We start from the raw sequence: 24,743 nt of genomic DNA on the forward strand, positions 1-24,743 counted from the left end.
CCCCATGAATCCCGTGCTTAGTGACTCATGTTTTTACGAGAATCGCGCGGCGCGGCGAACGAGTCAATTTGTGCGCGGCGCGTGTCACTCTCGGATGCGAAACGCGTATCGCTATCGAAATTGCCGCGACTGTATCAAAGTTGCGTTTCTCCCCGTTTCCCTTCGCGTCCTCCGAAACGGCGGCTCTAAAAAATTAACATTTGTAAAGGAAATTTTGCTTCGAAATAACGTTTTAAAAGAATCGTCAGAGCATACGATATTTAAAAATTAATTGTATGATAATGCAAAGTTTATTAACATATGAAATAAAGATTTTAATGCGCTCTCGATTCAATTCACTTAAAAATTAATCGGCTCCCAACTTCCATTAATTTCAATACGTATTAAATGGCTCTGTAAAATTAACTCGCGACGTTATCGTCTTAGTAAATGCGCATTCGTTCCTCTACATTAATTTTTTCGGCAATCAATTACGTCACCGTCCGGGTTATTAAGACCATAATAATAGCTGCAATTAAAATGAAACCTTCGCTCGCCACATGGCCCTGCCTTATTGCGCCTCGAGAGGAATTATCGCGACTTAACCAAGTATTTTCCACCGTCACTTTTCACCATCGCGATAACGAACGTCCTAATTTCACCTGCGGCTAATTTATTTTTGATTCCCGACGCCAACGGCTCGTCCACCTCTAATTCGTCGTAGGCTAGGCTCCGCGTCCAATGACATTACGGCGCATTTCCCCGTCAAATTAGGCGAGAACAAACAAGCCCTCGATGGCCCGTGGCTAACGAGGCCGTAATCGCAGAAACACCTCGATCCCTCGAACCCCCTTGAACCTCTCGTATATCTTTTCCGTTTCGCGAGGGGAGACGGGATGCAAAAGGGACCGACTGCCCTCTCCCCCCTCCCCCTCCCCCTCGAGGAAAGGTCCGTCGCGCCAGTGAAGTTAGTACAAATGAATTACGGAAGTGCGTTGGATATTATACCGATCCGACCTGAGCCTGAGTCAAACCTAAAATGTGTTTACCGAGCTAACGACTTCGTGCGCCAGGTGGGATCGTTGCCTATTGTAATTATGCCGCGGCTGTCGCGCGTTTCACGTCCTGACGATCGTGACATCGCCCGGCAGGATATTCCTGTCGCTATATGAAAAAAAAAGGGAAAAAAATAACGAGGAGAAAGCGACTACTGACTACATTGTACGTGCATACGTTGCATACGTTCAAACTGTTCACTGTATAAAAGTTAAAACATTGTTCTTTTCGAATTGAAAATGGAAGAAGTAGAATTAATTAAAAATATTAATATTAATAAGTCTGGAAATTAATATGGAAATTTATATTCTACATAGGGGCAAGTTGCCGAATGCATACCATTTAAGTTATTTTTTATTATATTGGATCGAAATAAAAGTTTGTAGTGGTTTTCAATTATTTCGTCGCTCAGAAACGTGCCAAGTTCTGAGAGGATGAAATCACAAAGTTGTCTCAAAAATAGTGAAACATAATGGCACATATGTGATTGAATAAGTCTATGTACAAATTTCTACATTATCTTTGAATTTAAAAAAAAATGCTATAGACTTTTGTTCCGACCCAATATTTATTATATTTCATTTGATATTAATTTACACGCAAATAAACATTCGAAATTTATAGCTTAATGTTTCATGCACATATTAATACGATATTTAATCGTTCATTAAATTTATTTATTACAAGCCCTGTTTGCCTTATGCTGCAAAAGGTACGATTTTAGACAATTAGTCTGTTAATCGTATCACTTTTGAAAATAAAATTTATGAATTACAATAATTAAAAATAAAAATCGTTAACAAATTTTATTGACAATTTATCAAAAATATAGTATTATATACATGAACAACTCTTCTCTACTGCAGACACGTTCGCAAATTAACAAAAACGATTTCTAATTTGTCGATCTCTAACCATTAGTTTGTTAAAATTATAATTGTCTAAGATCAACGTCAGATAAGTTTATCGCTTCAATAATAAATTGGAAAAGATTCTACACTTATTAAATTCCGCTGAGCTACACGAAACACGCGAGTGTTCCCGATCGCGCTTGGTATACGCCGCGCCGCTTTGATATATTTGATGCGAGACGCAGTCTCCATCCTTAATCCACCGCGAGTTTTCCCAAAGATATTATCTCTCGTATTTGTTACGTGCATTAGTGTGTTTAGTCCACTCGGAGGCCTTCTAAGGCTGTTATCCCTCGTATTTATTATGTGCACTTCGTGTAACCGCGCGAAAACGGGGTCTAAAATGAAGAGATGTCTATCTACCTCTCCCCTCTCGCTCCTCCCTCCCTATCTCCACCTCCTCACGGCTTCTCTATCTTTTATTCCCTCTCTCCTTCCCACCTTCTCTCGACATGCTGTTCTCTGTGCATGTTCTCCGCGGTGTAACGTGCACACGATCGTCCCAAGCCAGGTCGCGTGTGAGTGTATAATGTAGGTTGCTGGCACCTTGATGAAGGGTTCGCGTGACGAGTACCCTCTATCCGCCGGTATCCTGTCTCTCTCCTGACCTGCTCGTCCGCACCTCCTATTCCGTGCGGTTCACAGTCCACGGTTACCCACTTAAACGTTGAAAAAAACGCATAGCCGCGACGACGGCCTCAACGACAGCGATAGCGCTCTCCTCGCGTATAGTAGCGACCATTTCGCGCGCGCTTTCCGCCGAGTTTTTGAAAAAAAAAAAAAAAAAAGAAACGGTTTAACCGATCGCCGCGCCGCTGCGTCATCGGTAAATTACAACGCGGCACGTTTCGATGAGTGGAACGCCTAATTGGAGCGAACGTCGTCTCTTCGTCAAATCGTGGAAGAAACGTGATATTCGAAGAAACGAGAAACTGTGTGCCACTTATATGGTTCAATGATAATGTAATAGGTTCCACTCGATTATCTTCTGTACCCTTCCTTTTTTTTCCGTTTAAATTACAAATCGGTTGTTTGTACAACATTCTTTGTCGGAAGATCTGCCTTTTCTTTCGGAAACGTTTGATGTTTATTTACCGTTTAGTCGAGTTTATATATGTATTCTTCGTTTCTAAAATAGCTGAAATATAGAGAATGCAAAGGAAGCGATAAATATTGGAAAAGGAGGCCAGGGGGAGGGGAGAGTTTCAAAACGTGGCGAGTGCGAACGTGGGAAAGAAGGAACCCCCGGGACGCTCGAGATGAAACCAAAGGAGTTTACGGTCCTGGCACCCCGTAGGGCCAGACAATTCCACCTGATTGGTCGAATCCGAATTCGTATTGTCACCCGTCGGACTGACGTTTTAGCTCGCTCAGCTGGGATTTCGTGCCAAGTCGCCTCGTGCTAACGACGCTATTCGTGCATCGCCACGTTCTTGATATATCGATCGTCGTCGCCCGGTCGTGGACGCGGCGACCGGAGACACACCCTGGGATTACCTCGAAATTTTTATACAAAACTCAGTAGCGCTTTGTACCCAGAATAGCCCGACACCGTACCTCTTCCGTACCTAAATGCCTAATATTCGAGGATCATCTATATCTGTAAGCAGCTAGTTCTGACAAAAGGGTGAGGCATCGTTCGTTAATGCGCTACAATTTGTCTTCCTTTCGATCATTCGTTTCCACGATTACTCGAATGAAAATGCGTGAAATTGAAAATTTTATTTGCTATAAAAAATATGCGTATCATCCAGCCTGCTCCCGTAGCACGAGAGCTTTTCGCACGAGAGTGTAAACTACGGGAGCAGGCTGATGACGCGCATATTTTTGACAAGTATATCTTTGACGAAGTTCTCAATTTCACGCATTTTGCTCGAGTAATCGTAGAAATGAATGATCGAAAGGAAGACAAATGGTAGCGCATAACGAACGATGCTTTCCACTTCTTTGTCAGAACTATATAGCTGGTTAAAGATATAGATGATCCTCGAATATTAGACATTAGATGTCAAGGTTTCCTGGATACAAAGCGCTACTGAGTTTCGAAGAAAAATTTCGAGGCAATCCCAGGGCGTGTGTCTCAGGTCTCCGTGCCCATGTTAGTTCGAGCGATATCGCGAACGGTTTCTAAACTCGCGATATCGCTTTCCACTTGCCGACGACGATAACGTCGGCAGAGCGTGTTTCGCGCGACGACGTCTCAAGGTTGCACGGATTGCGGCGGGTTATATTCTCAGGCGATCATCGCTCCTCCCCGCCCGAGGCTCTCTCGCGGCGTTTTGTAATTACGCGCCGTCCGTCTTATCCGAAATCATCCCGCGCGTATAACGCGGCTTATCCAATTATCATCTGCTTTCCGCGCGCTGGCGTAAACACACACGCTTCGCGGGGCTGCTATAATGTAGCAGTCCGCCGCCGCCGATCGCGCCGCGCCGTCCCGAAGTTTCTGCCCGCTGGAAGGTGGCCCCTCATCCCCGACACCTTTACGTTCGACGATAATTACCCGGCTCCCCGAGAGCCGCTAAGTATTTCGTAATTAGAGGCCTGCCGGCTTATCCGAAATCGCACTCTCGATTACAAGCTCACGCGGCTTATCGATTATCATCTCTCTACCTCCTGCATAACGTGCGCGCGCGCGCGAGAGAGCGAGCGAGCGAGCGAAGCCTCTTACTCTTACCTTCTATAACTCGTACCCTTCCGATTTCACTGTTTCTCGCACGGCTGTACCTTTTATTACGAACACCGAGGCAGCAAGAAGCACGTCACGTCAATCAGTCGAAACTCGAGAATGATTCGAGGGTCATTCGTTCGTTGCTTCGCAGCTGAAGATCCGGCAAATTTGCCCGCACACCGCGAAGACCGCTATCGAAGCGATCGCAATGACCAAGTCGAACGAATCAGCGTGTAATTTATCTAACACACGTCGCTTTCTCCTCTCGATAACGTAATTGTACAGCGCGTGTCACGCGTCACACAATTGTTGCGCATAGAGGAGGAGAGGAGTCGTAGGCGTTATATAATGGCGACGGTTCGCGGGGTTTATCCGGAGTACATCTAACACTCCGAGCGGGCTCTCGACGAACACACATGTGGCGTACACTCGACGTTGATCACCTCGACGGTAACACCTCAAGGTTGCACTACGCTAACAGCTACATTTCTACCGACAAACAGCCCGCGGTTGTACGGCGAGCCGCGGGGCGCTCGCACCACACGTGAAAGTACACATTCATAGAAAGAATTAACTCGTATAATGCCTTTAGAGCGCAATGGTGGGCTTATCAAGGCGGCAATCTGAACAGTCGCTCGAGGCCGCTCGAGGAGCTTCAGGCTCTTCCCCGATCTCGTAATTTGTTGCTTGACGAGCGATTTAAATGAACGTAGAATAGAAAGATTAAAATGAATTGGGTGGATCTTATCGATAGAGCTTCTTCTCTCAAATATGTGAAATATTTCGCGGAGAGACGCGGAGATCTCTCCGAGATGTTGCAAGTGGATTCCACGTAGGTAAGACTCGATCGGCAGGCGCCTGTTTGCGCAATTCTCGGAGCGCAATTCTCGAAGCGCGCCTCGTAATTGCGCATAGCGCGACTTAACCGCAATCGCATTCACAGTTACAACCGCGGTGGCTTATCGGATTATCGTCTACTTTCTGCACCGCATAAATATATACCGCGGCGCCGCCGCCGCCGTCGCTGGTGTACGTCGCGTTACAAACCTCGCGGAGCAAAACGCTGGCTGTGTAAAATAAAACGTCGGTGTCCAGCGGAGCACATAATTAATACACATTTAATTGTAATTAAAGTGCGCGGCCTAAGTGAATTAAACGGGACGCTCCGCAAAAATCAAGTCACAGAAAGATCGTAATTGGCGAAGAAATTTTATCAGCGTGGTGGTTTCCATCGTAAATCCAGGTTTTGGAATTATGAATGGCGTATTAACTGTCATTATTCGAAGAGGATATTGGAATCAAATACTGGAAGACATACTAAAAATAATATTAGGTGAGAGTCACAAAAAAAGCATTAAACATTAATTTCTACAGAATAAGAGGTTATTATTAATTTAATATCTCAAGTTATATAAACTTCGAAATTAATGAACTGCAGTCTCCTGCAAATATTGGAAACGGTTTTTCTTCGAGACTGAGACGACGTTTCTGATATACTTATTAATTATAGTAATCGGAACGAGATGCATCCGGATAGTAAATATCTCGATACCGAATAAAATATAGATCTATCTGATACGTGGCCTAAAAGAATTAGACGAGACGCTTCGTAAAAATCAAATAATGAAAAGATTACAAATGGCGCAAAAATTTTATCGGCAATATCGATAAAATCCAGATGGCTTTAAGATTATAGATAGCAGGTCAACTATTATCATTGGAATAGGTTACACGTAAAAAATACTGCCAATTCTACTAATAAGAAAAACGATTATTCAATTTACTTCTTTTTCATTTGACATAAAATAATATTTTCATAATTGTCTTGAAAAATTCATAATAAATTTAAAAAAATTTATTATTATACACTTGAAAAGAGAATTTATTATTTATATTCTTTTGAAAAACATAAAATTGTTAAAAATTAGAAATAATAACCAAATAGAATGTTCGTTTTAACTTAATATTTATAATTAAAATATTAAATTACTAAGATTCAGAATATATATTTTGAATAAATTTAATGTTTATGATAAACTTATGATAGATTTGCAAATATATGGATTTATTTGATTATGCATTTACTGAATTCAACGTACGTATTTTTCTTGTACAGAAAAAAAGTTGTTAACTTGACTGAATTTTTCAAATTGATTGAATTTCTCCAGTTCAAACATTTGCATATTTAAATTAAATATATTTGTTAAATTAAATATGTAAATGCTTAAACTGAAGTTTAAATATTCTTTGTATTCAAATCAAATACATATATAATTGAACTGAAAAATTTAATCGAGTAGAAAAATTTAATCAAGTTAATAACTTTTCTCAGTGTATGTATACAGAAGTTTATTTTGAGTAAGCGTTAAATCTTTCAAGTGAATGATGCATGTATTTTTAGAATGTTATCAAGAAAACATTCTGTGTGAAGATAACCGTTATTTAAAAGAACAAAACGAGAGAGCAATTAAAATTGAGTAATTACTTTCCTTATCGCGAGAATGATATTTTTCTGCGTGTAAAAATCGAATATTGGCGAGATATCAGAGATAACGTTGGAAGTTATACAACATAACGAGTATTGAACATAAATTTCTGCAGAGAAGAGATTAGATTATTTATTTATCTCAAACTACATAAACCTCTAAATTAATGAATGCTCTCTAACGATGCTCTCTACAAACATCCGAAACATTTCTTCGTCGTGACTGTGTGCAAGAGAGAAAGAGAGAGAATACTCTTCCTGGCCCTTATTAAAAATAATAATAATTGAAACGCGCGTCCGGTTCGCGAACCCCTTAACGCTGATGAGCAAGAGGTACAGTTCGGATCTACCTGCGCGGTATTTCGCAATTAGCCTGGAAGCTTATCTCGATCGCAGCATCTACGGGAAGTTTCTAAAGAACGAAGATCCGACGTTCCGCGGATTCTCGATCGCGATCGCGGACATCGGACGATAATGCGACGCATCGATCATCGCGGTAGCGCCTCGAGTCGTACGCGCACGCACACGCACCGTCGCCGTCGTCGTCGTCGGGATGGTCCGATGGTTAAGCTTCTGACTAACCCCGTGCCCGTGCGCACGAATATCTCATAATTCCGACGTGGTCACGCATCCCTGCCGCAGCTGCGGCTCTTGCCGGCCGAACTTTATTAGCATACCTATAAAAATGCGCGCGTCCGCGCGTAAATGGGCGCGATAAATTATGCCTGAAACTCCCTTAAATATCTCGTAAAACGTCAGTCAATGAAATCCATTAGTTCAGCTACGCCGACGCGACGTAGCTGGTCGCCGCCGCTCGTGCCGCTACCGACAGCGTCGTCTCGTCGGCGTCCGGGGGTTCTTGCCCGCGTCTTTTCCCCGCTATTTGCTCGCGAGTTGAAGGCGCTCGTTTCGACGTCGTGGTTTTTAAATGCGGTCGATCAACGAGCGCGTGAATATGAACGTTTGGAAATCGCGTTACGATAATTGCCGAATACCGATGCAAACGGTGACGCTGAAAGAGCGACCTGAATCTATCTCTGTTCAATCTACGTTAAAAGTGAGATTAATCCTCTGAGACTAGTCCTATCAATTTACAAAAAAAGTTACTTGAATAGAAATTTATTTGCAGACAAATTGCTGCGCATAAAAGCAAAAGCAATAAAAAATAGGCTACTAATATGTAATAGGGATTTATTTTTTAACGAAATTACTGTATTCAAGTGGCAGTCGTCGAAAGTTGCTGCAAAACATGCCATAATGAATAGTGAAACTTGTGCGGTAACAACTTTCTTCGATACAAGTACTTATTTATTTTTATTGCTTTTAAAGATGTCATAGCATTGCAGCATGGTCTCAGTCGTGTTCCCACAAGCTCAAAGTAAATTTTTAGATGTTTAGAGTGTATATGACGCATCTACAACTTAATTTAAGTATTATTGTGTGTGTAAGTATTATTCTGCAGCGTGTATACCGGAGGTATCTCGTTTTTGAGACATTATTTTTCACTCATTTATTTTTTATTAATATTGAAGTTGGATTGAATGTTGGAGACTTTTATTAATTGAACATTACAGCTAAAATGTTTCTTAACACTTCTGTATAAATTGAAAGTCTTAATCTCTGCTTAAAATCTGCATAGTAAAATTAAGAACAACAAATTCTTACGGAACAGATAAATTATATGTACGACTTGCGTATTCTCTCGAAATTCTAGAATCTCTGTAAAAGGTGAAGTATTCAAATTACTGATTCTATAATTAATTAAAAATAATTAGAAAAGAGATAGAAATGAAAAAGAAATTTTGGGACACCATCTTTAAAGAGATTCATCATCGAATTGTACGATTCTCTCGAAATTTACCCCGCGTGTTACTTAGCGTGTCTCGCTATCGAGTTCTTCGAACGTCTTCGAATCGAAACCTTTCTCCCCCCCCCCCCATACTCTCCCGATCGACACGCGTCACTTACCGGCCGGTCTTCGTGATGATCATCTCCGTGCCGAGGTCGTTGAACTTGTCCCAGAGCTCTTTGGTCTCGAGGTGGCACTGAACGTCGGTCAGCTCGACGGAGTTGCAGCTGGTCCTCAAATGTTGCTTCTTGTCGTCCGCGTTGCTACCGCCGTCCGCGCCGCGAATCCGCGAGGGCGTACTCACTCCGGCAAGGTCGTCGGCCACCTCGTGGACCGGCCCGTCGTCGACGCTGCTGCACTCCTCCACGTCGACGTCCACCTCCTCGTCTTCATCGTTCGCGGACTTCTCAGTGCTCTCGCTCTCACCCTCGCAGTTCTCAGCCTCTTCGTCGGCCAAGAGGGCCTCCTCCGTCACCACCGTCGCTGTCGCGACAATGTTCACTGGTGACGCTTCAACACCTGTAATAAAAGATCCGCTATTGTTAACGATCGACGCGAGAAAACTGCTGCGCGAAAAAGAAACTCAGGTTTTGTTACGCACACGAAAATGAATTTTTACAGTAAGTTGTAACAAATATTTTCATCCAGAGAGAAGTTTTTTTGATTCAAAAAGTATTTGTTTGAATCAAAGAAATTTGTGCATTTCTATATGGTTAAAGAAAAAATTCTTTGATTTGAAAAAATTTCTTGGTTGTCCCTTTTATTAAAATTAAAGAAATAATTTGATTGTGCAACTCAAATATTTTCTTCAGCAAAAGAAACACATTTTTATAAAAACAAAACAACTAAAATATTTCTTACATTTCTTTCACTACTTTCTTTAAAAATTTTTTTGTAATAAATTAAACAAATAATTTATTTACTTTAAAGATCAAATAAATTTGCTTTTTCCTCAAGGGTATTTTTACTTCAATTTAAAATCAAGTTAAAAAAATGATTACATCAATTTAAACATAACTTTTCTCTGAATATACAATTATGTACAGTGAACATTGAAAGAACGATGTTGATAAAATACAGATGTGAAAATAATTATGTTGAATTAATAAATAATTACATTGCACTGAAAAAAAGGATTTGGTAACTATTACTAAATTTGATTTTAACGATACGACATAATTATTTTCGTACGTATATTTCAACAAAAATGATTTTTTTTTCTATTCCTCTCAGTGAAGCGAATAAATTTTCGCCAAAACACATGTCTTCGTAACGGAGTGAGATCGAACGCGGCGAAGGGTGAACTCGAAGCAACACTATAGTACGCGACTCGACGGTGGCACCTGCGACAGAATTGCGACAAACCGAGAGCTTTTATTATCTCTCGTTTTTCGAAGTCTTACTGCGCGGATCTCGACTCCGATAAGTCTCTTGATCTCCCCAGGTGCTAATTAAGGCAGACATTATCATATTAGTAATGTTATTACTCGAAAACGGTTAGCCTTCGAGTACCGCTATTAAATGTTATCATTAAAAACATGTCCTCGCTGACTTTGTACGTGTAAGTGAAACGCTACCCGAGTTTTTAACAACTGTGTTTGAGTGTGTTAACTCGTAAGCTCGTAAGCAGCTCGTAAGAAATACAGTTTACGAGAGACCTACTATTAGCATTCTGGTGATTGTGGCATAAGAGAGTTGCGCATCTGCTCTCTGGATCCAAAGATCCAGGTCAAATCCACCCGGAACATATCAGATTTTTAATTATCATCTTAAAGGCAATGGCAAATCCCCAAGAGTACCCTTGCCGAGACAGTCACAAGAGCATAAATGGCTCTTCAGTCATGAAAGACTTAAGAGAGACAGACTATTAGAATTAATTTAGTAACATTATTCATTCATCGTTGAAACGTAGCTTCCAAATAATTCTAATTTTTATTTTAATTGTAACCCTTGACGAATTTAGTACGTTTGTAAGATCAAATAATTCCATGTTTAAATTTCCACCTCATAAACACTTCAATAAATATTTAATAAATCTATTATTGTCGCCAGGGATGTTGATAATAAAATTGATAAATCATCTGTTTCTGATAAAAATTTTCGTCCAGCGATTTCCTCGAGATTATAGTCGATCGATCGGGACTCGCTAGGTCGAGATTTATCGCGAAATAACGGCGTCAACGACCGTCGCGTAAGACGCGGAAACGAAATCCCCGGAGAGCAGGCGCGCGATTATCGCGAACCGCGTCGATTTAAATGAGCGAGATGAGCCGGGCCGATATCGGAGGGGGCCGCCGCCTGTTTAATTAATCGACCAGGCCCCGCATCTGCCACAAGGTGGTGGCCGGCGCCTAATTAAACCGTCAGATTTTCAAGAAAGCCGATCCGCCGCGCCGGTGCCGGTGTGTACACAATGTTAATTGCGCCTGGCCCGCGATATCGATCTGTTAATTTGTACTATTCCGCGCGAACAATGTGCCTTCCGCTTGCGCGCGTTTATCTCAAATTGGATCCGCCGGCCCGCGTTGTTCGCGAGCGCGGTTCACGCACGTGCGTGAAAATTTATCGACGCGGTTGTCGTCGAGGAGAAACCGGCTCTTCTCTTCCTCCACGAACCGCCTGTCCACATGGAAAAACACTGTTACCGCCCGTATTCTTATTTCCATTTAACATCGCTCCCGCTCCTGCCGCTAGATACGGCCGTCCGATACGGAGAATTTATTCGCTTAATGTGAAAATCGCGTATCGGCTTGAGAGGGTTGAGAGAAAGATTCGTATTAGTGCCTGAACGCGCGAACCTGAGCCTCTCGCTCATCTCGCAATCAAGATAGCATTCAATGTTAACTGGAAACAAGACGTAATAAATATTTTTCAAATATTTTTCAGGGGCTAGAGGGGGGAGGAGCAGAAGGGAGAGGATAATTATCCGCGATACAAGTATACCTGTCGTATCATTTATGAAGATGGTTCTCCGATAAATGCGGGCGAGTCTCTTTCGTTTCCGGCGAGAATGGACTTCACGCGCTAACGACTTAATGTGTTACCGGGCGCGCTTCTCCACTGAAACGGGATAGGGGAGCTTCTGTTTTTCGATGGAGTAGTCGAAGATGCTTTCTGTCGCGCGGTGGCTTTTGCCAAGTCAGAAAACGCGACGATGATCGGCCGTCGATCGCGTCGACAGACACATTAATTCGATGAGCGGTGTGTCGCTCGCTGTTTTCTTTCTAAGCTTCTGGTCGCCACGCTAACTTCATCACCTTTCCTCCCGATCGCGCTCAAACCGGTTCCGCTAAATTTTCGACGATAATATGGCGACGACGACGACGACGACGACGACGACGACGACGACAACGCACATTCGACGGCGATTACTTTCGCCGTCTCGTGCGTCGCGTTGCAGCGCGCAAACTCAGCAATTTGCATTCCGTTTAGGTGAAACGAGTTGTCTTCTTACGGGACTTTATCGCAGACTGCCGGGGATTACTTAATTGTCGCGAGATTATCTTTCCTCGCTGCTTGAAATTCATAAGAGAGCTATATATCTTTCACGGAGAACTTTATAAAATTTTTATTCCGAAATACGAGAACTGTTTGAATTTAGATTTTCAGAACAACTGGCGTAAACAAAAATACGGTGTCTTTCAAACAGAAAACTAGAGGAAAAAATACTTAATATTAAAGGAACTTTTAACGCTCCAAGGAATTGGAGTTTTTGTTAATAATTAATTTTGTAAATAATTTCACATAAAAATGCTTTGTTCAAAACGCGTGTGATTACTTTAACTACAAATATTTCGAATAAAAGATTATATTTTTATATTATTTAAAAAACTGCGCTCGGAGAATAGTATGTATTACACGCTTTCATTAGCCTTCTTAGCAATTCGTTAACAATTTCATTGTAAAAACATTTTTCCGCAACACTAGAACTACGAACATTAACATATTATATGTTTCTGTTATGGAAATATGCTACATATAATACTTTTTTTTTCAAAGCTGAAAGGAAAAAATTAATTGACCGATTTAATCACTTACATATCACAATGAAAAACGCGCAGCAGCTGCACAACTGCGCCGTCATAAAAAGAATTATAAACCAATTGTTTTAATTGCTTTAATAATTCTGATATTAAACGCTTTTACATGTGCGTTGATATCTGTTTTCCCAAGAAGAAATTATTAGCGAGCGAACAAACAGAACGCTAGGAGTTAGAGCTCGCGCGTGTGGAAAATATTTGCGAAATGTGTGCGAGTAGAATGTGCGAATTTCACGAGATTTGAACGCGAGGTGCTGGTAACGCCGGGAGGCGAAGCGCGCCTTGAACGCGCACCGTAGTTACGCGCATCGCGTGCTGCTCGCGCGTTGCGTGCGCGCACATCTGCGTGCACGCACGCACGCACGCACGCACGCACTCCCGTATTCACGCACACACGCGGCCGGCTAATAATAATGCGCCGCGGAGGCCACGTCCGTGGTTCGCGTCGCGGCACGCGTGTCACGTCGCCTCGCGAGTTACGTGTAAAGAGGCGCGCGAACGAGCGAGCGAACGTGAACATGTATACACACACGCACGCGTGTGCATCTATGCATTCCCGGTTCATTTCTTCTCGCGAGGTTTCGAAATCGTTCGATTTATCCTCGTCGAGCTATCGTTACGGCGGCGCCGAGGACTGCGCGATTCTGGGGAGGAAGGTTCTCGCGCGCGAGAACAGCCGGTGGACGCGCGCTCGATAGGGGGAAAAAAGAGCCCGGTGTGTTTAAAATTAACACCTCGACACGCGCGTCTCTCGCGTGAGCCGCGAATGCATCGTCGAACGTCGTCGTCGTCGTCGTCGTCGTCGGCGGCGGCGGCGGCCTTCCGCGACGTCACGCACGCAGAAATTGCCCGGACGTGCATTTTGCCCCGACGCCGCTCGTTAATTTGCGAACAATCGGCTTTCCGGTAGAAAATCTAGCTATTCCAGCGACGACACGTTCTCCCCCGTTTTTCCGAGAAAGAGATACATAAACAGATAGTGAAATAAAAGGAACACTGATAAACAGATAGTGAAATAAAGAGTGTTGTGTGGAGAACAGCAACGGCACATTGTAATAACTGATTAATTAATTTCTTGAGAAAACACAGGGTATATCCAAAAGATTTTTTAGAAACATCATTAGATTAGACTTGCGAGTCGTATAAATATATCCGACATCTTCACACACATTAATTAATACTTTAGCAATGTGCGCCTGTAAATGCAAAGTTTTCAGTTACTGTAATTATAGAAAACAATCTTTTATAAACACAAAAAATTAATACAGCTCGTTCCAAATTAGTTTACGTAAATTCAATAAGAGATGCAAACTAAATATATCAAACTAGTAAACACCCCGTTAAACACACACACACACACACACACATACTGTTCTCTCTCGATAAATTTTTGTTACGTTTATTTTTTGATGCGATTATTTTTGTTATAACGCTCAGTCAGTCAGTCAGTCAGTCGCTTACAATTGCTCATCTTTTTATTTCTTTTCCATTTTCAAAATTTTATTTCTTCATTTTTTTGTGCGTTATTACGATTTTTATTGTATCTCACTTTATCTTACTCATCTCTAGTTTATTGTAAATCCGTATAAAGTCCGCAAAAAAGATTTCAACCAATCAGAAGTTGCGAAACCTATTGCCCGTTGTTATTCGCTGTTCCCATTGCCTGTGCTTTTCGCTGTACAATAGGCTTTACTCTCCAGTTTAATATATTTTGTATATTCTTAGAAAGTTTGCCCTAGAATTCGTTTCATTTCATTCATTCGCTCTGTCTCCCTTCTCCCCCCCACGACAATAATGTCCCTCTGGAGAAGTCTGCTGGTCTCTTGGTTTCTTTACGTTTAACAATTGTTACCCATTGTTACAAATCGGTTACAAATTGTTTCGTTATGCATTTTTCAAAGAAATAGAAATAAACTCTAATAGAAACAAACGTGTCAATATGATATATTGATTTTTGGCGTCTTACTTCATTCACTTACAATAATCAGAATGCGTATTATGAAACTGTTCGAAATGAAATTATTCTGTTTCTCTTTATTTCTGGAAAACATTTATCCCTCCTCAGGAAACCTTAACCACAGGGAATAATTGGGTAATCCCGATCTTGCCGATCGGAATTTATTTCAGTTGCATACTGCGCGTCCCTATTTCTCTTTTTCCTTCGACTCTTTCATTTCTCTAATAGCCTTAACAAAAATATATAAACGACGAATATATAACTTCAGGCACAATTTCAAAAGACACAGCGTGAAGACTTCGTATGAAAACCGGGATACCAAAACACATTCCGCCTTTATTTAATATTCAGTGAGAAACAGATGATTCTTGTGTGCATTTGTGCCTCTTATTGGGAAAATTCTCAAAATAAGCCTGAATCACGCAAAAGGGACACTTTCAAGTTTTTCCATGAGAGAATCGACCCACATAAGTATACGAGCACATAAAACAGCACCGCGGAGTAGACTGAATACTCGATCGGAAGCTTTTCAGGCAAATATGCAGAAGGAGTTGAGAAAGAGAGAGAGAAGAGGAGGGAGGGAGCAAGAGAGCCTTGCACAATGTGTGCGCGCGCGCGTGCGAGAAGGTGGTCCCATGTTCCATATGATCTTTTAAGACCAGAAGAAATATGACCGCTACTGACGTAAGCTTCCTTTTGCTGAGACCGACGGCCGACGACCACCCAGAATCCTGTCACCACCCGGGCCCCGCTCCGAAGGACGTCGCCGCTCGAGAGGATCGACCCAAGCAATCCGGCAAACGATCGCGTTACCGGAATCGCCGTTTTATCCCGGCCAGAAAAAGGGGAACACACCTCCGCGTCGCGAGAATTGGGGTCAAGCTCCAATTCCGCGCGGAAGGAATGACTCCGAGAAGAATGTATCGACTCATTCAGACTCGAGTGGCCTCTCTGTGAATCAGATGTGGGTTTTCAAGCCGTGGCTGTGCTTCAAACCGAGAGACGAGCTGATCCAATTTCGGTGACTTTCCGTGTCACGAATTCGATTAACCATCTCGAGCTATTTATGTGTGCACAGCTGGAGCTACAACCTGGAGTTGCCGTTGATTATTTGCGGATTATCGCCGTTCGCGGAGAAAACGATTTTCAAATTATATAGTGCGTAACGCCAGTTGCTGCAATTACGCGACGGAAAATTGTGATAATTATAATTCGTATCGCCGCGGCGAACGCGTATTAGCCGGCGTTCGATGACGATGCGATCCGAAGTGTGATGACTCTTAATTAGGGTGCTTTTAAAAGAAATAATCGACGTGTCGACGGAAACGAGGCAAAAAAAAAGAAAAAGAAACGGGACAGCGCGCGTGTAAAGCGACGGAATTACGCTTACGGTTTCGCAACGAACCGTCAACACGACGCCATTTACCGCCGACGGATTAGAGAGAGAGGGGCGCGTTAAAAAATAAATTGCATTTCATTTAGATCGCGAGACACGCCGCGCCGCTATACTCGATCACGCGAACGCGACTCCGCGTCTAATTACATCGCTATAATCCGGCCGGAGATGGAGTTTAGATCGAGTACATGTGGCGTTCCTCCGTCAGGATTGGATTAGTTTTAAGAGATTCCGCATGACAATTAAATTACGCGCGTGCTATTCCTGGAGCGAGTTATTTTCGCGCCGTGTGTTATTTTCACGTCAAGTTCAGCTCGATTTTCAGAGCTAACCCGGAGTGCATCTCATATATCTCTTGCAATATCAATCGCCGTATGGAAACACGGCTGTCATCCAGAACTCGAGAAGATCGAAAATTAAGTTTCTATAGTTTAACATACATCCATACGTACAAATATACATTCGTCCTTATTTCGACAGCTCGCTCCGTTAAATTCCATAAATATTGAATTGTGTACGTGATAAACGAGTTAATTAAATGTGATTCATCTCTCACGTGTTGATTAAGGATGTACAGAACATTTCCCAAAATATTGCAGGCCCGTCTTATCGCAGGCCCGAGAGCGAATTTACGTAATTCCTTAATCCGAGTGCCCCCTCCTCCCCCCCCCGTGCACGGGGGACGCGCTCGCAGGGCGGGAGAGGGTTTAAACCGGTTTGTAACGGATCCGCTAATTTCGCGCATGCGAGGGTCCCTCTCGGCGAGCGGGTCCGATTTCGCTAGCTGGGAAATTAGACGAGGAAGCGCGCGGGGATGCCCCCCACATATCCACACCCGAACGTCCGTCGTACACGCGAACCGGTTTCGGATCTCGCGCGCACGCAGGAAGCGCGCGCTCCGCCGCGCGATCTCGAAAATAACACGAAAAAGGACGCGATATCCTCAATCCGCGCGAGGAAGGAACGAGATTTAAAGGAAGAAAAAAAAAGGGAGGGAAGGAACAGGCGAGGAGCAGCTCGCTCGGGCTCACCTCGTAATCGATTCAAATCTGGGTTAAGCCGGCGATCGTTATTCGCGCGCGGCGGACGCAAATTTTTTTTCTTTTTTTTTTTTCTTGCCTTCCTCTCGCGACCGCGAGAATAACGGACGGATTCGCCGGGAACGATTGCGATCTCTCGCGCGAGGCGACATCGCGGATCCCATGAATCTTTAATTGCGCGCGACCGCGGTATTTAAATGGCCGCCCACACCATACCTCAGAGCGCAGCCGAGAGCGCCCCGCGAGCGCGGGCGACGATTAAGAATCCTTCGGATCGCCGGCGGCGAGCATAATGGCGTCGTTAAGTGCGCTAATGTGATTACTGGCTGAAAGGCGATGGACGAGTCTCTGCCGGCGACAAAAACGCGCCGATGCGATTTACGTTCGAGCGAGCCGAGAGCGCGCGCGGCCTGCAAAAGTGCAGGTCGCGTGGAAAAACTCGGAGAGAACTCGCGCGTGTTCTTCTTATTTCTTACTTTTTTCCCTTCTCCTCTTATCGTCGCTTCTTCCAGTTCGCTTGTACCAGATGCAGATAGCGCGAGATTATCAAGCGGGAAAAAGTGTTATTAGCGAACCGCTATCGCGGGAAAGACAGCTTTTTTTTTACTCCAAGCTTATTCCGCAAACTCGACAACGCGACGTGCGCGCGGTTGCGCGTTTCTTGCCGCTCTCAGCGGGTGTAATTCCTCCTGCTATTGTGAAATGTTTTTTCGAACGCTACGCGGAATTGCTGGCGCAAATTGTATTCGCGTGACTCTTTCGCGAGTGCCGCCGGAGATAAAAAAAAAAAAAAGAAACTAGGCACATTGTAAACATTTTTCAGAAACGCTGAAAAGAGAATGGAGTGATAACACGTACCAGCGCGCGCGATCCCCATTTGAATATATTAACACATTTCTTATCTCGTAATTTCATAATTACGCCACGCGCATCGATCGTTATACACATCGAGCATAAACATGAGAGAATGCACACGCGACAATAATTTCGCAATGTTGATAGGTGCGCGCGATGGAGCTTACGCCGCTACGGCGATAGCCCCAGCAATGGCGGATGACAAATGCTACTACCGTCTGGCCGCATTACTTGATTTTTATATTCGTACTCACGCGCGCGTCTTCCGATCGGCGACCAATTGTTTCTCGCTATCTCGTCTCGCAACAGGTAGCTCAAGAATTCTTTTGCAATTAAGGATGTATGGAACATTTCTCAAAATATTCAGAAAAGTGTGAAAACATTATAGATTATTTTATATTACGTTTGAAAGTAGTAGAAAAAATTGAACGGTGATTTTCTATATTTGGATAAAAAATCAATTCAATAAGAAGTAGACATGTGCTCTAATAAAAACACAATTAATAATTAAATAATGAAATAAGAAATAATTTTAACAACTAGAATTTTTTTAAGTATTTTAAATATTCAAGTCCGATAAATTTTTAAACGCACAATTTTTCTCATTACATAATAAATGATGCTAACAAGCATTTAATGTGGCAATAATGACAATGAGAATCCGTTCTCCCTAAAAAAAATTTATAAAATCATAATAAATCAATAAATCTAAGAATTAAAATCTAGCTACGATTAATAAGGCATTTTGGTTGTTTATATTGGTAATTTTCTAGCAAGAGACACAAATCATCACGAAAGTCACTTTATCTTTGTCTCTCGATCATTGAATATCAAACAGACAGAGTGACTTATTAAATGATTTATTTACTAGAAATAAAATTCCGTTTCATCCTATTGAAATAAAGATTTATTTCAATAAAATAAATTTATATTCCACAAAGAAATTTTTAAATATCTCTATCCTTTTTTCCGTGCAATATTATATATTTTTAGCATAAAGATACCAGATCGCGAAATATGTACAATAAAATTAATGTAAGATAGATCGAGTCGGTCATAGCAAGATCTTCGTGCTGAAATAATATGTTATATATTTCTATTTATTTTTGAACTGCGCGCCGTTACTTTCAGATTCAAGCACAGTTTTTGAAAATAAAACATAATTAACTTGAAAATTAATTTAATAATTAAACGGATTTCTTCCCTCCTTCCTTCTCTTTTCCCCGACATGTATTTCTTCAGATGTGTTTTTTGCTGCGCTTAACTAAGACTACAGAATTTCTGTAAAGCCTATTGTATAATGAAAAACACAAGCAACAGAGACAGAGAATAACAACAGGCAATAGATTGCGCAACTTCTTATTGGTTCGCGGATATTTTTCGCAGTTTCTGATTAATTGAAATCTATTGCCCGTTAGTATTCCTTGTTCCTGTTGTCTGTGCTTTTCATTATGCAGTAGGCTTAATTAACTCTGGAATTTTTTGTCGGACTAGTGCGCAGAATAGTGCGCAGTTTCTGTACATTGAATACACAGTTAGTAATAATAATCAAGCCTAGATAATAGTTTTGGTGAAATAATTTTAATTAAATATTCAGTTAATAATAAAATCAAATAATTATTAATATTTAGTAATCATGTGATAACTTAATCGAATATACTATTACTACATTCAGTTACTATTAATATAATTATTAAATATGACTAAATATTTAATTATATTAATGAAACGTTTAATTGAAATTATTTCACCAAAGCTTGATCATTATTATGACTAAATTCTTTTACTCTTTTTTAGTATATCCCTATCAGAAAACGATATTTTTTAAATGTTTTTTTAAATATTTAAAAAACGTCATAATGAAAAATACATATTTAAAAAAACATTTAAAAAACATTGTCTGCTGATAGGGATATGGAAACTTTTAGAAAACTGATACTCTCATAACGCATGATATATTTGGTTTCTCTCGACAATGGTCAACTCTAAAAGTAATGTATGTGTAGAAGTTCGTTTGGGAGTATTTAACTCTCCAAAGAATTGTTCAATCCTCCTCTATTTATACGGCATATTTCTATTATACGTTCATGGAAGTTTTGTAGAAAGATAGGCCTTCAGCACGCACATTAAGGAATAGAAAACTTCCATATTTCTAAAATATATCTAGTTATGAGATCAAGATTTCCATAAACTTCGCTATCGTGTATTTTAAGTAATGACACAAAGCGCATACATTACAATAAATAATTGTATATTATTATTAAATATTTCCATACAATTTGTGCGTTGATATCGACTCTTGCTTCTTTTTTTATTTTAACTTTCTTAATCTCAATTTTTGTTTTTTTATTTTTATTTTATCTTTTGTTAATTACATATTTCTGTTTATTTATACTTTAATATTATATTTTATTATTATATTTAAACAGTGTCAATCTTAATGCTGTGTAATTTAATTGTGTAACTCTTGCACGTCACATGAAAAATAATCAAAAGGGATAACTACATTTTTAACTCAAATTATACGAAGATAAAATTTTCCACTGACAACGAATTTGTAACAAGGCCATTTTTATCTGAGGAACGGCAAAGCGCTTGCGTAACTTCACAGCTCTGCACGTATGTTTCTTGGCTGCCGGTCCCGTGCCCAATTTGCATCGAGTTTCTTTCGTCACCGAAAAGCACCATAAATCTATGAAAGGGGCCTCGAGTATCCGATCTCGCTAGATCACTATCTGCTTAGCGTGTCTAGCGGACGCTCGTTAATTCTGGTGCGAACAGGTAAAATTTACGCGCGATTTGCTGGCAACGATTCGCCGGTAGCAGCCGTGGCCCGGCGTTCCCGTTGCATGAGCATGACCCGCTATTTCGGACGCTAATTATCGCACGGCTTGCCAAACGACGCTTTTTTTCTCCTTCCTGCGAGCTCGCTCGATGATTCGCGTATTCCTTATTAACGGGACAGCGCGCGATCAACGCTCTTAAGACCGGAAAAACCGAAACCGGGCTGATCTGCCGCTTATCCGACTTCACGATCGCGGTTTTAATTATCTGTTATTTTGAATTTGAATCCTTTCATAAAGTAATTATTTGAGATAATTATCAAAGGATTTTACAAATCTACACTGAAACAAAGTTTAGTAATTTTAATCAGACTTTAGTGAAATAATTTTAATTAAATGTTTTATTAATATAATCAGATATTTAATAATATTTAATAATTATATTAATAACAATCAAACGTAGTAGTAATAACCAATAGTATTACTAAATCGTCACCAAATGGTTCCTAAATATTACTAAATATTATATTAAGCGAACATTTAATTAAAATTATTTCAGTTATCAAAGCTTAGTAACTACACAGTTGGAAAATTTCCGTTAAATTTAGCCTCTATTGTATGTCCCAAACGGTCCACTTCTTTTTTTGTGTTAATTTACCACAAGATGAATATATTAGGCAGTAACATAGATATTATGTAAAAAATTAACATGAAAAGTGAAACATTTCGCCATGGTTTGGAAACAAAATATGGAAATATATTTCTTCCGTGAAATTAATATTAACATGCTGATATGCACATATATTTCATTCATTTATGGACTCTATTGTTTTAAACCACATTATTTTTATGTTATTTGCTCATTTGCTCATAGTTGCATTATTTTAATACTAATAAATGTTAAATATTAATTTAGCAAGAATTTTAACAAAAACCGCGGTTCTAACACAAAATGTTTTCTACTATGTACCATCTAGATTTTTTGATTACTATTACTAAACTATTTTTTCAGTGTAAAAAGGAAGAAATTAAGAGTCTCGTGACCTTGAAATCACTAGACTTGCATACTCAACTAACTACATTTGATTTGATTTACTGATAAAAATTTTATTAGAAAAGTTTCTTCCGATAACGTTTGCCTCACTCTTCAAATCGGCGTAAACAATAATTATATGCCGATTGCGTTTGTGAAAATGTTTGCGGATACATTATCGGAGATGACTATAATTATCTTCGACTTGAATATGCCAGCACGTTTCGCCAACAGTTAGGCTAATAGCTAAAATGTTGAAGTTAACAGATGCGAAAATGTAATAGCCCGTACGCTCGGACGCGGAGTCGCAGGCCGTCGGATGGAAAAGCCTTGCCTGTAACGTGGTGGACAGAGCTGCGCCGTACACTCTCCAACACCAACAGACTCTAAATAAGCTCGTTAAATCGTAAACTCAGTTACCCCTAAGATGAACCCGTAACTTAACCTCTTGCAACCCAAAAAGACTTTTACGCGGCGCTAACAACCGCGAGATAGTTTGATTCGCTAAATCGAATTTTCTGTGATGACACATGATGAAGTACGCTTCCCAAAATACCAGACGTATGAGCAATTAGAATCAAATTATTAGGAACAATAATAACTTTTAGTAGAGTAGAATTGATAAAGTAGATAAATAAGGCAAGAGAGAGAGAGAGAGAGAGAATGAGAGAAAAGAAGAGACAAGAAAAGAATCAAGATGAAAGAAAATGCTACACATTTCAAGATTACGACTGCGTTCGCTTTGACGTTTATTGCACTTTAAGCATAATTTCATCCTTGTTGTTTGTCAAATATTAAACAAGAACAAATGATGTTTGCAAGTGCTGTGAGCGCCAAAACCTAGCTTATGTCTACATGGATTATTTACGTATTGTTCATGTTATGTTTATATATCTCTTCCATGTATCTCTTCCATGTAGGTAATACAAACAATGTAAACTATCTTAAATTGAGATAACACAAAGAAAAGTAATTATTTTTCACTTTCTTGGGAGGGGGGGGGGAGAGGACTTTAGAAATGCAAGTTTGCATCAGCATTAAATTAATTTTCAAGTTAATTATGTTTCATTTTCAAGAACTATGTTTAAATCCGAAAGTAACGGCGCGCAGTTCAAAAATAAATAGAAACATATATAAAACATTATTTCAGCACGAAGATCTTGCTATGACCGACTCGATCTATCTTATATTAAATTTATTGTATACATTTTGCGGTCTGGTATCTTTATGCTAAAAATATATAATATTACATGGAGAAAAGGATATTTAAAAATTTTATCTATGGGATATAAATTTATTTTATTGAAATAAATATTTAAATAGGATAAAATGAAATTTTATTTCTAGTAAATAAATCAATTAATAAGTCACTCTGTCTGTTTGATATTCAATGACCGAGAGACAAAGATAAAGTGACTTTCGTGATGATTTGTGTCTCTTGCTAGAAAGTTACCAATATAAACAACCGAAATGCCTTATTAATCGTAGCTAGATTTTAATCCTTAGATTTATTGATTTATTATGATTTTATAAATCTTTTTAGGGGGATTCTCATTGGCATCATTGCCACCTTAAATGCTTGTTAGCATCATTTATTATTAAATTGACTTTCAAATCACATGAAAAACAGTGTTTTGCTAATTCTAAAAATTTAGTTGGATACAAATCTGAAAATAATTTTGATAGGCCATCAAAATAATTATGTTGAATTCTTAAATTGAATTACTAAAGTGTCAAGATCTTTTGCAACATTGCTCATCATATTTGAACATCCGTCACAATTATTTTGATGATAAATGGTCCAATAAAATTATTTTCAGATCTGTATCCAGTTAAATATTTAGATACTTCAACAAAATCATTTTTTTCCATGTACCTGACTGATGGGGTCATAGGTATTTTGATTATTTATATAGTTTCTATAACTTACACTGTACATGTATGTGTGTAATGTAGATTATTTATACACTTATATTGAGCGTAAACACCCAATCCATCCAAGCCATGAAAAAATACTCTATGATTTAGTAACTCTTTGTTGACAAAGAGACTGATACTTGATTTTCAAAAGAATTGGACATATTTCATGAACACTTTCCAATATTACATTTTTAACAAAAATTATGTAATGTATTTCAACAAAATATAAAGAACTTTTTCGAAAATCGCTGTGCTTCTCGTGTCATCTCACTTTTTCATGCGGAATTACGCAGATTACTAAAAAAAAAGTTGTTAATCGTCTGCTCTAAAATTGCCGTGAAGTCTTTTGTGACAATGTATTGACACCGTGAAGGTTGCTGGTTCACTGTGAGACAGACTACAGTCGCGCGATGAAACTGAATATAAATTTACTTGAGCACATTTTCGTCCTCGACTGTACGGAATTAGGACCTGTCTTCGTGACGGACTACATTTACGGTGCCTTACGACACCGTGAAGATACGATTAAATTGTTTTACGACGATGTTGCAAAGTGCGTTCCACCGTTTACGACCATCGCTGCCGGCAGCGATGCGCGAAACGCGCCGCGCTCGCGTTTATCACTTCGGCGTCTGACATTTCCATCAGCTCCGCTTCTTCCTCCTCGCGTCCGCGTTTCGTTTCACGACAGTTTATTTCTCTCACGCTTTCCATTGTCGCAACCGCGCCTCGGAAAACTGTCGAATGTATAAGTGCCACGGTAAGTGT

At 40.3% G+C, this 24,743-nt stretch overlaps 1 protein-coding gene across 1 annotated transcript in view; it reads right to left on the reverse strand.

Annotated features, from left to right (window-relative positions):
- The window catches only part of LOC105202650 (T-box transcription factor TBX20), a 67,936-nt gene that overhangs the window by 40,720 nt on the left and 2,473 nt on the right, over positions 1–24,743 (reverse strand). Inside the window, exon 2 of the mRNA XM_026132005.2 lies at positions 9,071–9,470. Within this exon, the coding sequence (XP_025987790.1) occupies positions 9,071–9,470 (400 nt within the window). The remainder of the gene's footprint in view (positions 1–9,070; positions 9,471–24,743) is intronic.

This window comes from Solenopsis invicta, chromosome 16 (genome assembly GCF_016802725.1).
Source record: "Solenopsis invicta isolate M01_SB chromosome 16, UNIL_Sinv_3.0, whole genome shotgun sequence".
Taxonomy (NCBI): Eukaryota; Metazoa; Arthropoda; class Insecta; order Hymenoptera; family Formicidae; genus Solenopsis; species Solenopsis invicta.